The 16,555-nt window shown below is 36.4% G+C and overlaps 8 protein-coding genes across 8 annotated transcripts; 3 read left to right on the top strand and 5 right to left on the bottom strand.

The window, feature by feature from the left end:
• Window positions 1-185: 185 nt before the first annotated feature.
• REC104 (Rec104p) lies at window positions 186-737 on the bottom strand (the record flags this gene model as incomplete). The annotated part of the gene is made up of 1 exon (XM_033910934.1): window positions 186-737. The coding sequence occupies one exon, from the start codon at window positions 735-737 to the stop codon at window positions 186-188; it is 552 nt and encodes a 183-aa protein (XP_033766825.1).
• Window positions 738-1,263: 526 nt separating this feature from the next.
• Window positions 1,264-2,319, top strand: LIN1 (U5 snRNP complex subunit LIN1; the record flags this gene model as incomplete). The annotated part of the gene is made up of 1 exon (XM_033910933.1): window positions 1,264-2,319. One exon carries the CDS (start codon window positions 1,264-1,266, stop codon window positions 2,317-2,319), a length of 1,056 nt encoding a protein of 351 aa, XP_033766824.1.
• A 598-nt stretch (window positions 2,320-2,917) lies between these two features.
• LAM1 (Lam1p) lies at window positions 2,918-6,601 on the bottom strand (the record flags this gene model as incomplete). Its single annotated transcript, XM_033910932.1, has 1 exon — window positions 2,918-6,601. The coding sequence occupies one exon, from the start codon at window positions 6,599-6,601 to the stop codon at window positions 2,918-2,920; it is 3,684 nt and encodes a 1,227-aa protein (XP_033766823.1).
• An 892-nt stretch (window positions 6,602-7,493) lies between these two features.
• RTT107 (Rtt107p) lies at window positions 7,494-10,658 on the bottom strand (the record flags this gene model as incomplete). The annotated part of the gene is made up of 1 exon (XM_033910931.1): window positions 7,494-10,658. The coding sequence occupies one exon, from the start codon at window positions 10,656-10,658 to the stop codon at window positions 7,494-7,496; it is 3,165 nt and encodes a 1,054-aa protein (XP_033766822.1).
• A 284-nt stretch (window positions 10,659-10,942) lies between these two features.
• On the top strand, window positions 10,943-11,539 carry SPO16 (Spo16p; the record flags this gene model as incomplete). The annotated part of the gene is made up of 1 exon (XM_033910930.1): window positions 10,943-11,539. The coding sequence occupies one exon, from the start codon at window positions 10,943-10,945 to the stop codon at window positions 11,537-11,539; it is 597 nt and encodes a 198-aa protein (XP_033766821.1).
• A 126-nt stretch (window positions 11,540-11,665) lies between these two features.
• SPO12 (Spo12p) lies at window positions 11,666-12,214 on the bottom strand (the record flags this gene model as incomplete). Its single annotated transcript, XM_033910929.1, has 1 exon — window positions 11,666-12,214. The coding sequence occupies one exon, from the start codon at window positions 12,212-12,214 to the stop codon at window positions 11,666-11,668; it is 549 nt and encodes a 182-aa protein (XP_033766820.1).
• A 592-nt stretch (window positions 12,215-12,806) lies between these two features.
• On the top strand, window positions 12,807-14,378 carry MTC6 (Mtc6p; the record flags this gene model as incomplete). The annotated part of the gene is made up of 1 exon (XM_033910928.1): window positions 12,807-14,378. One exon carries the CDS (start codon window positions 12,807-12,809, stop codon window positions 14,376-14,378), a length of 1,572 nt encoding a protein of 523 aa, XP_033766819.1.
• Window positions 14,379-14,670: 292 nt separating this feature from the next.
• Window positions 14,671-16,410, bottom strand: PEX28 (Pex28p; the record flags this gene model as incomplete). The annotated part of the gene is made up of 1 exon (XM_033910927.1): window positions 14,671-16,410. The coding sequence occupies one exon, from the start codon at window positions 16,408-16,410 to the stop codon at window positions 14,671-14,673; it is 1,740 nt and encodes a 579-aa protein (XP_033766818.1).
• Between the last annotated feature and the right edge of the window lie 145 nt (window positions 16,411-16,555).

The following is a 16,555-nucleotide window of genomic DNA, read 5'->3' as shown; positions in this document are numbered from 1 at the left end:
ATAATAAACATTGATAACAAAAATTAATAATATTAATAATAATAATAATAATAACAATAATAATAATAATAATAAATCATACTCTTAACGAGGAATGTAACTAGTATGTATGTATGTATGTATGTATGAAGGAGAGAATAATAAACGTGACAAATGGCTTGTCCTAAGGTCTCGAAAAATAAATATTAGGGGCTACTAAACTGAAATATGCTTCCGTTTGAAGCCTGTGTTTCTTGCATCACCGCAGAATAATCTGATTGCAGTATTTGTGGGGTACTGGACGAAGATATGGGTTTGATTTCATTTACTTCACTTCGTAGTAATGTGAAACTTAACTCTTCCTCTAGTTCATCCCTTACTTGCTCATTCCTCCGTATTAAAGAATCATCACCGTATAAGGTGTCGCTGTACAAAAGACTAGTATCATTATTATTGCTTTCCACTCCCTTCGGAATACATAATGCATCGTCTAAGACAAACGGGAGAGATAGCGTCGTAGATTTCTTGCAGGAATCACTTAAAAGATAAGTCGAAGCTGTTCGTTTTACTACTGCCTCAGGATATCTTGTCCATGCCATAATGCAATTTATTGCCTTATCAAATTCATCCTCATTTATCCTTTTCACAGTCTTGTTATTTAACCCAAATTGAATGCTAACGCTTTCAGATACAAAATATTGACGAAGAAAGTCTTGCGTGCATGTGACCTTATTTTTTTCTTCTTCCTCGAAAGACATGCTCTCCAACTTGCTGTATGTTCTTTACTTCAGCAATCTTGTTTTCTTATGCCAATGATAGATTTTATTTAGTATAGCGGGAATTAGCCGCCGAATATTGAGCGGTGAAGTTGAAGAAAGACGAGGTTCAACAATACTGGTTTATCAAAGAAAAGACTACACAAGTGGACAAATTCCAAAATGCCCTTTGGATGAGCATAACCTGCCCCATCAACTGAAGGGCACTTTCACTCATCACAATAAACATTCAATAGCAACATAATAAGTCCTTACGTTGTCTGAGTAGACAAATACGAATTACTGTCCCTTCCTTTCCATTCTTGCCAATATAGTCCTGTTTTTCTTCCATTTATACCCTAATAGTCGATTTTGACCATTTAATGGGTAAGTTTCTGACAAGATTAAAAGAAGCGCATCAGGCTTCCCGAACAAACTGGAATGACCATGCTGAGCTGCTTTTAAGAGAACGAAGGAAAACTCAAACTGATAAAAATACCTAACTACATTAAACTGTCTGTAGAGGGCTATGGAATATACGCAAGACTCGAGCAGTTCAAAACTGAAAAGAAAAAGTGATCAACTTGAACATGATGAAAAGCTTAACGATAAGTTCCACAATGAAAGTAGGAGATACGAAGAAGAAGAGCTAAACAGAGTAGAGTATGATTCTGACTCCAGCATCGAACACTCTACAGGTAATGAAAATAGTGAGGAGGAAATGGAAGAAAAGTCCAATGAAAAAAATGGGAAGGGGGACGAAGATATGTTTCTGTCAGATAATGACGATCTCATCAAAGACCATAAAAGTCGGAAAAAATCGAAAATCCAGCTTTTAAATATTGCAGAATTTAAGAAAGAGAACTTGGCCGACTTAGATTATCAAATTGGAAATACAGAGAGCCAAGAAGAAGAAAAAGGTGTGAATATAGAACCATTTAATATAGAAGATGAAATAGAACATGGGGTATTCGACAAAGATGGCAATTATATCAAGACAGAAAACGACACAGAAAATGAACTGCAGGATAATGAGGAATGGATGAATGATGTCATAAATGCAGAGAAGGCAAATCGCTTAGAAAAGGAACAAAGTATCAAAACACACAATTCAAGGCATTATATGGTTCACGAGGCATTGGTTCTTTTAAAGTTTTTTCTTGCTGGGAACCATGAAACAGTACTAGAATCCTTAGGAAGGTTAAACAAGCTGCGAAAAATAGCCATTTCAAAGAAGGATAATTCGCTAAAATACGTTATCCATGGAATCGAGCTATTGTCCGATCTAATAAATCTATTGGAAAAGAAGGGATTCAGTGAAATATATGAATATGACCGCAGAAAAGTCCAAGATGCCATAGTAGAAGAATTTTTCGATGATTCCTCTAGAATAGTTGATCACAAAACAAAGTTATGGAGCTTCAAGTGGTTGAACAAATTAGACGAATATCACGGCCTGTACACGAATTATGAAATGTCGTACTGGCAAAAATCCTACTTCAAAAACAACGTCGTAGTGAAATTTCACAGCGAACCAGATCGAGATGAAAACTGGGTACATGTATCGTGTTTAAGCTTCATGTAAGATATAAAAGAAGGGTTATTCAAGAGGATTGGCTGCGGAATTATATAGCACTAAGTTTATTGTTTGGTCAGATAAATTGATGAATGTTGGATAGGAAAATTTTATCAATCATATCAAAAGATCTGAGTGAGCTGAGAAGGTTATCATCATATAACAAATAAACAGGACCATATTATTGGCAGACAAAAAATATTGCGCATCACAAGTGTACAAGGAAACCAGAACAGTAAACCTACTGTTGCAAACTTCCTCTATTCACTTGGCAGATAGACTAACAAACTAAGCTATCGTTCAAAGCATCGATGTCGATGTTGGTTTCTAAGCTACGCAAAACTGAAATGATGAATTTCTGATGGATACTTTTCTATGTGTTCATGGCCTCTTATATACTTCGCGAAACTCCAAAAAAAGAAAAAGATGAGAAAAAAGAAACCCGGAAAGGGGGAGGAAAAAAGTACTTAGGGCTAACATCACAATTATAAAATGCTATATTATATAACATAATCATGAATCAAGATACATAAAAAAGATTCTCCAACTACATTGGATCAGACATATTCTTATGGTTGTTGAAGAACGAAAATATATTACACATTATTCAAACAGGAATGGCAGACAATCTGTCGTACTCTGCAAAACATGCCATACAATAATCTTGTAATTTAGTATCGTTTATCCACAAATCAGGCATTTCATTCTGTGTGGTAAAGCATTTGTCTCTTTCTGTTATTAGGAACTTCCTGTAACTTCCTTGTACGAGCTCCTTTTCCGTATTTTGTAGAATCTTTAATTCCGTCAGCACTTGATTTCGTTTAATTGCAATTTCTTGCCTTGTTCCTTTGTACTGGTATGCATTTTTATCTTCGTCAAATCTCTTGAATACTGGATTGGCTTGATCGTTATCCATCATCTTTTTTGTTAGTAAGTTCAAATCAGGCACTGTCAAGGACCGATGCATGATTTGAAGCCCTCGTTGATCACCATTAGCATAGTTCTGGAACAGATTTTCTGCGGACTTTACTGAGAAATATGAATGAATGGATTTACCAACAAAGAACAGATTGGTTAATGCAGATATCAAAAGACCATAATACAAAGTTTTATTAACTTTTGTAAAACATTTGAAGATTACCATTACTATTGCCAATAAAACTCTCGTTGTCTTGATGGTAACGCTGCTTAAATAGAAAACGGCCAATTTGATAAGAATCTTTGAAAGAGATAGAAAATCATAATTGATATATACAGGTTGCATAAAATCGCCGGCCTTTTTATCACCTTCTATTCTTTCCTTTGGTAAAACACCAAGGAACCCGCACAACTTAATGACGTTACTCATCTTTTCTCTATCATTGAATTTTTTTAGATATTCCCTGGTCTTTTTGATAATTTCAGAATGCTCAAGTTTACAATATCTCAATGCCCAGTTAAGATGTATACTTTCAAAAAGCCATAACTTTTCAACTTTTGTATCCAGTTTATCAATAGACTCAACATACTTGAAGGTATACAGAATTGTCAGGTCACATTTTTTTAGAGATCCTCCTTGAGAGGTGATACATTCTGCAATTATGAACTTTACACGGATGAGTAAAGGGTGGCATAGGGGAAATTTCACAATAAAGGGACCTTCATCCACCTCATAATAATAACTTTGTTTTATCTTTGTCACGCGTTGCTCGAGAACTAACTTGAAGTTGTCATTGTCGTCCTTCAACCATAACAGATCTTTGATAAAATTAGAGGTCCGGTTTAATTGGAATTGTAACTTACGAGCAAGTTCAAATTGACAACTGGTATCCTCTTTTGCGCGTCTAATGCGCTCCCAGTATGAATTGTTATTCAAGTTACTGCCCTTTTTACAAAGAAATAGTGAACCGGGAAAAATTCGAGATTTGTCTCCAAAAAGAATGTGGAATAGCGTCTTACTTCCGACTTTAAAATTGTCTTGAAAATAGCACCAGGCTTCCTTTTCTAGACGGACTTTTCTGCTCATCAGTTCCATCGGTGTTTCGTTAGTATTTTCAAAGTGACGATCATACGTGCTCTTCAAGAGATGGTAATCTTTTGAATGGAGCTCTGATTCTGACAAATTATTCTTGATAAGTTTCTTCTCATTATCAATCTCTTCATCTAACTTCTGGAATATTTCTAAAACCTCCTTTTCGCCCTTTGGGATATGCATTGCCTTATTTTCTATCAGAAACTGTAATTTTGAGGCAACTGCCCTTCGATCTGTAAAAAATACGGACATATTGAACCTAATCCCATCACCTCTTTGCATGTGCAGCATTCTTGAAGAAACATGTTTGGGGCTCTTATCATATTCAATTGAGTCAATATCTAGTAAATCTATTCTTCTCAAATATGAAAAACCTGAAATATTTAAATAGACGTAAATGTGGTTAAGAGTGACAAAAGCCATAGATGCAAACTTTTGTTTATTGTTTGGACACCACACGGATGAATATCTTAAAAGAACCAGCTCATTTGGGACCTGTAAAAAATCATAATTCACTGAGAAGAAAATCGATCTAAACTGTATATCATCGACTTTTAAACTATATGGATAATAGTCAGGGTAGCTAACGGAAAATCTAGAAGTACTTGATACTGTGGTTGGCTTGTGTAATGAACTTCCTTCAAGCGGATTGACTAAATAAGACAAATCATTCCAATTTGCTGTGCCCCATGTGTTTGCATGGGTAGCGCACGGATAATAATTTGATACAGATAAAAATGTCGAGAATAAAGCCAAATGAGTCAATTGTGTGGCTATCGGTGTAGATATCACTCTTAAGTGGTATGCCTTATTATCAATGATAGAATATATATCATCCTCCGACATATAATTTTTTTTTAGCTCTTCTACCAATGTCAGAGTATTACTCGAAAAGGAAGTCAATAATTTATCTGTTGAGGTTGTGCTACTTGAAGCAAACTCGAAAAATTGAGGTTCAATTTTTTTCCTCGCTAATTGATAACGAGGATCGTTTTCTTCCTTTATCGACGATGCAAATGCTTTATGGAAGTTCAAGGTGTTTATCCATGATTTTAACTCGCCAATATTTTCAGCTTGTAGGACGATATCCATATATGTATTTTCTTCATTTGTTTTGCAATTAGGATTTTGAATCCTCAATTTGAAACAGAAATTTCTAGATTCTTTTGGCAAATATTCTACAGTGATCCATAGTATACCAAATTTATCAGTTTCTTCAACATAGGTTTTGCTAGGCGAGAGCGAAAAAACTCCAAAAACGTTATTCTGTAAAAAGCACCATCTTCTTACCCACACAACTCTTTTAGGATCATGACCAACGGTAGTTTTCATGTACAACCAACCTGATAGCCCCTTTTCCTCGGGGATATTTTTATCACTTATCGATTTTGGAGGGTTAAACTTCAAATTTTGTATGTTTTTCAAATCATAATCTTGTACCAAACGAGATGGCTTCAATCTTGCCAAGCTAAGTTTGAGGATGGCATATTTAGCTTCAGATAGCTTGGATGATAAGGCTTGTAAAGTTTGAAGGTTACTTTCTATCCAATCAGTCCAATCTTTCAATGTTTCCGTAAGCTCAGGAGTAATATCGATGACGTCCTTGGTATCTTTGGTAGTAATAACGTTGTTTTTGCGCACAATGTCTATTGTCTCTATGAGAAATTTATCCAAATTGACCTTCATTAATGATATAGCTTCAGTTAAATCTAATGAAGCTTCTACATATTTGTGTTTAATATCAAATAACTTAAATGTTTCATTCTGAAGATTTTGTGGGCTTAAAATATTGCCATCAGTATTAGTGGCCAAAAAGTCTGTCACAAATGAATCGTACTTCCTTTGGTAGTATTCAAAAGTTTTTCTCTTGCTAAAATAAGGGTTGATAGCATCCGAACTTAAGGCTGACAATGCCGTCGTGTACTGAGAGTTTTCGTCACCTAAAATTATTTTCATAACCGTGTTTGAAAGATCGCTGATATCTCTAGTAAAGTCTCTTACAAGCAAGGGAGTATATGGTTGGTTACTGACAAATCCATTAGAAAGTAATATTGGAGAAGGGAGCAGCTGTGAAAATAGCGTTTCCTTTATTCTTTGGAAGTCTTGAAACGAAGGTTTATACGTATTTTCCACATAATCCACAGTGCCGTGCATCCAACCACTCAGGGACTCCATTCTGGTATGGAAATAATTAACTGAAGCTCTAAAAGAGGGGGAATCGGTGGATGCCTCATTAAGTGCAACGGTTATCAGCCGTAGCTCCGCTTTGTGTTCATGCATCTAAAGTGTTCTACGATGACGAATACCAAAAATATAAAGATAAAAAATTGAAATTGGTAGTACTAAAACAAAGAACAGCCTCATTAGCGTTCGGTCACTCTAGTTTCAACTTAAATAAAAACTGTGCTTATTATGCCTATAGCCTTTTCTTATTGACTGATTTTCAGAGCGTTGTTTTTTAAATTTCGGGTAACAGGTTATTCCTCTTCCCCCCACATTGAAACAATAGGCTGGAGGATAATAAAACCGCTAACTCAAGATTATGTACCATACAGCAATGTTTCGTAGATCAGGCTTGATTTATACTTCTCATTTGTTCCAGATACAAGTTTCTTGGTACTGTTCACATGTGAACATGGCCAAAAGTTTCGGCATTAGGCTCGTAAGCCCCTACGTTAGTATTTGCCTTGAGCCATGAAATTTTGCGTGGCTGATATTGAAGATATTCTTGTAATAGTAACGTATATAAACTTCGCTAAATTCAGATTCTTGTTTTGATACATCGGACAGAGGAGATCCCTGCTGATTATGAATATCTCAGAGCGAAAAATTGTAAATGAAGTCTGCTTACATGCTCTGCGCATGAATCAGTTCTATCTATGAAAATGGCAGCAAAAAACCAGGAAGTATTTTGCAAAAAAAAAAGTGGGAACCCAATCACAGTACTATTCGCTTCTTTGTATCCTATATTGGAAACGCTTTTTCGACACTTTAATTCGAAAAAAGTACCAACTATTTGTTTCCAACTGAACAGTGAAAATAGTGTATTAATCATATGAGGTCTCCTGGTACGATATAAGCTTTTTGTACAACGTATCTTCATAATTATTATATATTTATTTTTTATTAGTCTCATATTTTAGATGACCGTGATATATAGTGTCCATTTTAGTTATTTTTTCTTTTGGTATAAAACATTTTTCTTTGCTGTAAAGTCAACATTGAGATGAAAAATGGATTCAACACACCAATTCCATTCAACAATCAAAATTGTTGCGTTCTTATCATGATCGTTTATTAATTTAGTAAATTTTTTAACCTGGGAAGCTTTAGTGACGATAAGTACGTATTTAAAAATGCCTCCATGTCCTTGCTTGAAAACATCATTAGGCATTATGTCTTCAAAAGTACATTTCTTACTGCGTAAAACGTTGATTTTTTTAATTCCATGCGCTTTTAGAACAGAACCTATTGTATCCACACCACCCGGTATATCATTCACTAAGTTAATACATCCAATGTTCGCTCTCTCGAACACCTTAGTACGCAGTTTGGTCTTTGATATTATACTCTCATCAATTCCATTAATCTCGTAATCAAATAAGTTTAAATTTATTTGAAAGGGCTTTTCCTTTTTAGAGTGGATTAGTTTCAGTAGATCGATGATAAATTCAGGTTGTAATGCAAACTTCAATGGTTCAAAACTCAAGCTTTTTAAAAATTTCTCGGTTCTCAAAATCTTTGGAGCAAAAATGCAATTCAGCCTTTCCGTTTCATTAATATTGTCAAAAATCTTTATACCTAATTGGCTTAAAATTTCTATGTCAACTTCATTAAACCCATCATGGAAACAACCGGTGCAAACCGCTTTTAGGTCATAATTAGGTAATTCATTAAACCTGCTTAATATCTTTTCCGCTTTAACAGTCAATTGTTTGTTGCTATTTGATTTTTCAACTTCTTGAGGCAATAAAACCTCCTCGGTATCGATTCTTTTCCTTTTAAAGTTTTTCTGAAACTCATTTAATGATTCAATATCTGTATGCAATCTCTTGGCAGCTTGTGTCTTTGCCAACCTTGAATTGCTACTTGAAGGTGTGAAAGCTTGCGTTTGCGTAGTAATTGGAGTATCAATGCCACTCTTAACATTTATTTGAGATGTTTTTGGTGTCGTATACCCGGAATTAACGGCCGATTTGTTCTCATCAATGCCATCATTATTATCAGATAATCCTTCAAACAAATGAGAGAATTTATCAGTTTCTTTTTGACAATTGGCATCTTCCATTGAATTCGGCTTTCCTGCATCTTCGTCTTCTTGCTTTTCTTTTATGATCTCATCTATTTCGGTGTAACATTTATTCGTTAATCCCTTCTTTTCATTTTTCTTCGAATGCTCACTCTCTTCTTTGATTCGCTGTCCGAGCTGAATTTGAGATATTGTCTCCTCTTCTTCTTTCTTATAATCGATGTCATTCTTATGTGACTGCTCCCTCATTTCTTCGCTCTTAGTGGCATCATGCTCTGCGATGGGATTTTCAACCTCCTTTGTTTTCACACTAATATCAGAGTTTGAGTCTCTTTTTTGCGAATTGACCGTTGCATTGTCAGTTGATGGAGAATTTACTGTTGAAGGTCTGGAATCAGAGTCCCGTTCCAAATTTGCAGGATGAGCTACAGCCACTTCCCTCGAAATTTTTTGTAATTTATCGATTTTTTCATCAATTGAGTTCACAAAACTACTGGTGGGCGTGTCATCTTTTCTTGGTAGTATATTAGTGTCATCCCCAGTTTGGTCTTTTATAGGGGATAAATTCCTTGATATGGATTGCTTATTGACGGCTGCCATCGATAGGATTTTTGAAGTTGGGAGAGATGAATGGACCATTCCTGTTTGACCAATATTCCATCTCATGTTGTCATCTAATTTAAAATTTTGATATCTACTGTCTTTAGGATTTAGCTTAGAATTGTTCATATAACATTGTTCTAACCACATATGATTTGTAACAATGACGGCGTTTTGTGGGTCCAGTGACCATTTCTTTGCGACTTTGAACTTTTTTCCAATTGTATTCTTTGTTATCAGGTGTGTGTTTTTCTTTGTTAGTTCAGGTGTACTAAGTCCTCCTAAAATTTCCACTAATCTCTGAATATAAAACCTTTGAGCGCCGAAATAATTAGTGTAAGCGACTGTTAATTCTTTAGAAGTAAATAATTTCGCATGAAATGGTTGGTGAATAAGTTTACATTGCGATACAGGTATAAATTGTTGAAGCGCAAACATATAGAACAACCAACTTACATTTCCAACATGAACTTCCGGTTTAATGCTTTCGGCTTTCTCTAGTATTGGTGAATTGGAAGAGTGGCCAATATAACAGTCAATATCAGGAGAAGCTTCGTAAACAGAATTCAGATCGTCAGAAAAACTCAATGGAGTTACTTTACCATCCAAATTTTCGATAAATCCTTTTAGAAACCAATATAAAGGTGTGAAGAAGTTTAAATCTGGTGAAATAACAAAGTGGTGATTTTTGAATAACGTTTTGTTTGGATGGAGAGTAAGCTGCGAGGACGATGTCTGCTTATCACCAATAACTTCTTCCCATTTAGCGAAAAGCTGCTCGTCACTGGTATCCTGCATATCAAGCTCACACAAAGTAGCAAGTTCTCCTGTTAAGGGCTCTGCCATTTTGAAATGATATAATAACCATGTTGGGTAGACAAATTTCCATTCTCTTAAAGGCTTTTCTGTGTGCTTGTTGGTCGATGAAGAAGAGAAAGAGCCAAAAGTCAATTTATTGACTGTTTCTATAATTGGGTCTTGGGGACTTTGGACAATCACATGCGTCGTTCTGTTTGAGATGTAATTGACTGAAGTGCCACCTAATAAATGAAGCAAGTCGGAGTACAAGATGTATTCACATTTATTGAACGAGCTCTTAGAAATGTATACTTGACAGTCTCGGAGCAAATGAAATGGGTTAGGTGAATACATATTTGTTCTCAAATGTCTCTTGGTCTTCACTGAATCCTGGACCCAAGTATGTGATATGACCGGGATCAAAAGATCGAAAAAAACCGCCTTATAAAAAGGAAACTTGATTGTATTACTAATGACAAAATGAACCGTTTGCGGGCCGAATTTGTCCATGAACCAACCTCTATCTGTCTGGGTCTCCCCCAGATCTTCGTTATAAAGCGCGTATATTTGACAATTATTACATGAATTATCCATCAATAGCTCTCTAGTAGAGTGAGCGATGGGAAGCTCATCCTCTGATGCCACCAAAATCAGAAAATTCAGCTTTTCAAACAGAAATGACGTGCTCATGGAGTATATATTGACCAGTACACTACCTCCTTGGAATCTTATCCGATGACCCAATTACTTACATTGAATACAAACTATAGAACATCTATGATGTATTTATTTATTGGCAAAAAAATGTGACGCGAAAAACAGAACATTAGGTGAGTGAAAAAGAAAACTCAGATTTCATGTCCTTACCCTGTTAACGCGTAAAAAGTGGGCGGCTAAAACCGGGAAAATATGAAAGAGTAAAGGTTCAAGAGAATTAACTTCTGGGAGAACGTTTCTCGAATGCTTAACTGGACATGTCGAGATTCTTTTGGAGCGTACAAGAAATACAAGAGATTCCTGATGTTGAAGAACATTCCGTGGTAAAGTGTGTTACTGTGGATACGAGTAAGTTAGTTTTGGAGCTAAACAAAGAGTTACAAGATGAAGAAAGCGGTGTCGATTTTATTGTCACACAGTTGCAATTACTGATAAATAATGTGTATAAGAAAATACAGAAGGACTTTAGAGTTCCCGAAGATCGTTCTTTAGTAATAAATTTGAATTTTACGCACTTGAAGTTCTCGGTAGCTTATTGGGATATTTTATTGGAGAGGTCACTAGACCTCATGAATGGTTCATCGAAGACAGGTGCCCGCTACTTTATTACTGGGGCTACACCGGTAGAAAGAATTCGGTATGTTGAAACTAATCAATATTTCCAAACTTTTAAAGCTAACCAGCGTCTGATACAGGACAGCGTGGATATGGACGAGTTTATTGATTTTGAAACACTGATAAAACAAATGATTTTCGACCTGTTCAAACAAAACGCAATTCCAGATCAAGATTTTGAAGTCATTTTGTCAAGGTTTCATAACTTGGAAAGCTTGATGGTTGCTTTTAACGAGTGATAAAAAAATATAAAGGAAAAAAAAATCAGGTATTGTTAAACTTATTATTTACTTATTCTTTATGTACTCGTTTGTTTATTGGTTTGGTAGCAGTTGGCTATTTCGTAAGACTAAAAATCCAAGTTCTTAGTAGAAATACTCCTCATCTTCATCTATTTCTACGTCTTCTGAATCGGCCGCAAGGTTGCCTTTGAAGTCAAGTTTCATAGGATTGACTTTTTTTTTCTTCCCAAACATCTTAACTTTGTGCTCATTCAATTTCAGTGAGCATGGTGATACTAGTCTGTCAGTCGGTGACGCAAATCTTTGTTGTAGTTGAAGTTTTCTCTTCGGATCCTGTTTCAAGAGATCCTTTTTAAACATTGTCTTTTTTATGAAATTGCTACTAGTGTGTGATGACTTCAAGTTTGAAGTATTTTTTTTCCTAAAGATTCTAAAGGCCGCAATCTCCTCCTCTAAACTAGGTATATTCTCCTTATTGGCGTCCTCTCCTGTTTTCGCCAATTCATTGTAATTATTGGTGTTGTTGTGGTCGTTGTGGCTGTGGTCGTTGTTGTTGACGCTGCTGCTGCTGTTGATGCTTCTGCTACTGTTGGTGATCGTGTTGCTTCTGGTAATATCAGTCTTGAGGATGGAAGCCGTGCGTGTTGATTGGTCACTTGTCTTGTTGGACATAAATACGTTCTCTATTGTTTTTACTATATATGTTATTTTGTTTTCCTACTAGAAGTAATCCAAGATAGTAACTGATCCCAATGAACGTTTGACTGGCGTCCTCAAAATCTGCTTTTAAAATTGCATTTTAGACTTCAAAAGGAGGAATTCTCCTCTTGTGGCAGTATTGTTTCAAGCTTTTACTCACAATTTTCATTAAGAAAAAGAAAAAGGAAAGATGCCCTGTTTACTTATTTCCAAATTAGGAAAAGATATTGACCATAGAGGGTTAGATTTCAGACCTGTCTTTTTTCATCTGTAACCCTGCCAAAATAGGGTTTGTGATTTTGGCATTTTTCTCTTTTCAGCAATGAGAAGAGGCAATACAATAGAAACAATTGAAAATTCTGTAAATGTTTATGTGTCTTTCGCTGAGCAAATCGCATTGAAGTGTGCACCGCACGGTAAGATACGCTCTGTTTACTTTATTTGTCACCTTGCTTTGCTGCTACTTTTTGGTCGCTTTTAGCCTCGCTTCTCTAGGCACTATTTCCATTCTATCCTACCTTTTTTCTTTTGTTCATTCGCACTCGCATCGTTATATACACACGGTATGTGGATACTCATATACCTCTTTATTATATGGTCCTCACTGCGAACGTTGGTTGCTGCTATTGGCTCTACAGTGACAGTCCGAAATGACGTGAATGAGACGGTTTCAGCATTGGTCTGGCCGACGATGTCCCCTCAAATGACGGTGGCCTTTAGGTCTCAAAGAGATGTCATGGGGAACTTAACTATAGACCAGTTACCGTACGTAGGTTTGAACCTACGACGTGTTCTATTAAATAATGAAACTAACATGGTAAATGAAGGTAATAATACAAGATTACTGGCTCTGTTTAAGTCCATGCTATCCTCGGAAGCAAATGTTTTTGTCCTGGACTTGAAACAGTATAATAATGATTTGATAGTGGCAGATACTACATTATCGTTTGGCGACGTCTTAGCTGCTTTACAATCATTCATCTTCAGCACACAGAACAATCTCTATGCAAATGTCTTAGTACTGTTGCTGAATATATCAGCCCCTGTACTGGATAACAGTTACCAAAACCAAACTTTAAACACTACCTCTATACTGGATAAAAATCTTGGAAGCAGTTTCATTTACAAGCCTACAGATTTGCAGAACGATCGAGCAAAGAATAATACCTGGAATATCTACGGAAAATCATCCATTGATGGCTGGCCCACTCTAGGTTCTGTGCTATATGAACAAAAGAAGAGACTGGTTATAGGAGAACTGACCAATTCCTTCAATGAAACTACCGCCCCGTATATTTTTCCTCATGATGTCTTTCATTATGAGCAGGGCAATGTCACATTAGACTGCCCTTCTACTGTGGAGGGCCTGACTAATTTATCATCTATTCATTGGAGGTTCTTGGATTCCCAGTTCAATTCTGTGGACATCAAAGAGTATATTTCGTGTGGTATATCACCAATAATAAGCAATCCAGCGTACGTCAATAATGTGACCCAGTTAGCAGACATAGTTCATGAAGGTAGCGTTTGGTCATGGGATAGCAACCAACCCTCAGTTACTCAATCAACTTCTAAATCTGGTGGCTCGTCCGGCACCTTAGAGGCTTACAATTGCGTTCTCTTGTACTACTTTGCTAATAATGAGACAGTGACATGGCGAGTGGATAACTGCTATGATTCTAATGTTGGACTCTGTAGATATGAAAACATGGCATTCAGATGGTTGGTGAGGTCCAATAAGGCCACATACTTTGATTTTGATAGTTACCAGGGATCAAAATGTCCCGATCAGTATACATTTAATATTCCAAGAACCCCACTGGAACAGAGATCTTTGATTTCGTATTTGAGGAATGCCTCCTTCCCTGACACGCAAATTTGGATAGATTTGAACTCTATATCAGTAAGCAACTGTTGGGTCAGTGGTGGCCCATATGCCAGTTGCCCATATGAAAAAGTTATATCCAGGAGAAATTTCGTTACAATGATGGTCCCTGCGTCGGTCTGTTCCTTCGCCCTATTGTGTATTGTTGTTTACTTGAGTGTACTGAGGGTCCCCATTTATGATAATAGGAAAAATTGGAGAAGAGTCATCAATAAGATTTCCAAATCCGAATTAGAAGGTGTGCCTTCTTGATATTTATTCTACTTCTCACGGTTTAAATTTTGGTAAATTTAAGGACATTGACACCACAAGAAGTGACTTTTTTCGTTTCATTTCTTATTAATTTATATATAACATTTCTTAGAACAAGATTGTATTATTTATATTTCAAAACTGCATTTTTATTTTTTCTTAATGAAATTGATATATAGTTTTTTATTTTCTATAATCCTAGAAAAATAATACGCTCCTATTAGCAATTGTAATATAATAATCTCATTGAGAATAGCGGGTGGTAAGGTTAAAAGAAGAAAGTATTGCGTATCTATGCTATCGATGTTGCGTTCTTAATAACACGATGTAACAGTCTTCTCCTTTTGAACATTGGGTCAAATAAAAATTCGCCGGTAATTGGCAGATTTAGACCACGTTCTATTACCCACCTATCCACATCATTGTCAATTTTCCACTCAAAATTAGGATCAAATGACCAGCCTGTGGGGGGAATGACGTCAGCCAAAGAATCTACTCCTGGTGGGAATTGTTGTGCCCTCCTATATGGGTCTTGAGGATCGAAAGTTCTGCTTGAAAATCGGAAAAACTTCCAGTCGTTTGGCAGTAAGCCCTTTCTATATATTTCAAAAATCTCGATGTATTTGATCTCCGGTTCTTCATCGAATACCAAGTTATGTGCCTGATTTTCTTTCTTTTTCAAGTCTTTGTATCCTTTTCCTATCTTTCCCGTTTTGAAAATTTTTATTATCTTTGGGTGAGCTCTTGGATGCATGTATATCAACAGACACCAGGCGGATATGCTACATGCATAGCTCCAATTCACAAACGGTGATAATATTTTTAGGAAAACGATTGAAAGAAATCCTACGAAAAACCGTTTAGTAGAACACTCTTCGTTTTGAAAACTAGAAGACTTACGAAGAAAATTATTCACTGCCTCGATGACATGAAGGGTACCAGAGGTCATATTTTGCATATCGCGTAAATTAATCAGTACTTTCATTCCTTGCTTTAATTCCCCTGTGTTTTCAGGTCTTTTGTCTAATTCGGATATTTCGTCCAGTTCTTGGTTCCTTGATTCCAAAGTGTCCATAAAAGATTTGGAGAAAAACTGTTGACCGTAGCTGTACTCATTTTTTCCCTCATAACATACATCGTATAACAATGATGACCCGTGATTCCGTTTCAGAGGATATATGCTCCTTTGAAGGGGGTGTTTACGTACATAGCCAGGTACTACAATACCGTAGATGAAACGGAAAATAGGCAAAATTACCAAGTACATTGGATTGAAACATATTAAAGTGAATATTATTAATGACGTCACCGTCCCAGTGGGATTTCTCCATGTCAGCAGTCGAACTATGGAGTCCTGGAGTTCAAATATTGAGCCCATTTTCTTAGACAATTTCTTGAAATTACTACCTAATGTAGTTGCTGAAAATACGGGAACCCTTCCTGTGTCCAAATCATGCTCAATGCTAGTTTTGCTACTAAAGTGCTCTCTTTCTGGCAGCTTTTCAGGGACCAGCCTTGAAATTAGCTTATCTAAAAATACATCGATAAAAGGATCTTTTTCACTGTTAGAAGTTGAAGGCTCTAGAACTGGCCCTGATTCGGTTTCATCGTCATAATATTCAGCCGCCCGCTCAAAGTGCGCAGAACACTTGAAGGAGCCATCACACTCCTTACACTCCTGCTCTCCATACGAAGCATTTGCTGAATATTCTGAAGTAGCTGATATATCCGGTGAGTGGGCAGTCTTCAGCCGCTCAATGGACGTGCTGAACAATGAACCAGCAATTTGTTGAAGTAATTCCTTTTTGCTAATTCCTTGGCTTGTTGCCGAGGAAGCGGTTAGCGAGGGACGACTCATATCAGAATTTCCGCTGGCTGAGCTTTCTGATAGATCCTCCGCTACTGTTGGCGATTTTGATATCGCTGCTTCTGCTTCCAGTATAGAATCCAACACTTTATTGTATTTTCCTGTGAAGTAAGATTTAACAGAGTCTTTGCTCGCGCTCCTTCGACTTGAGCTGGTCTCACTCATTTGCTGAATATATTTACCCCTTTGCTAGCCTGAATTTCTTCGCTTTATCTTAACCTTTTATGGTTCTCTTTACTGATGACTCCAATTCCTAGGCATTCAATATATTTTACTATTGTCACAAATGAAAAGGGAAGTTCCTCGCGAC

The sequence above is a fragment of the Saccharomyces paradoxus genome, chromosome VIII (genome assembly GCF_002079055.1).
Source record: "Saccharomyces paradoxus chromosome VIII, complete sequence".
Lineage (NCBI taxonomy): Eukaryota > Fungi > Ascomycota > Saccharomycetes > Saccharomycetales > Saccharomycetaceae > Saccharomyces > Saccharomyces paradoxus.
Note: the sequence above shows the minus strand (reverse complement) of the source record. Positions and strands in the feature narration are given on the sequence as shown.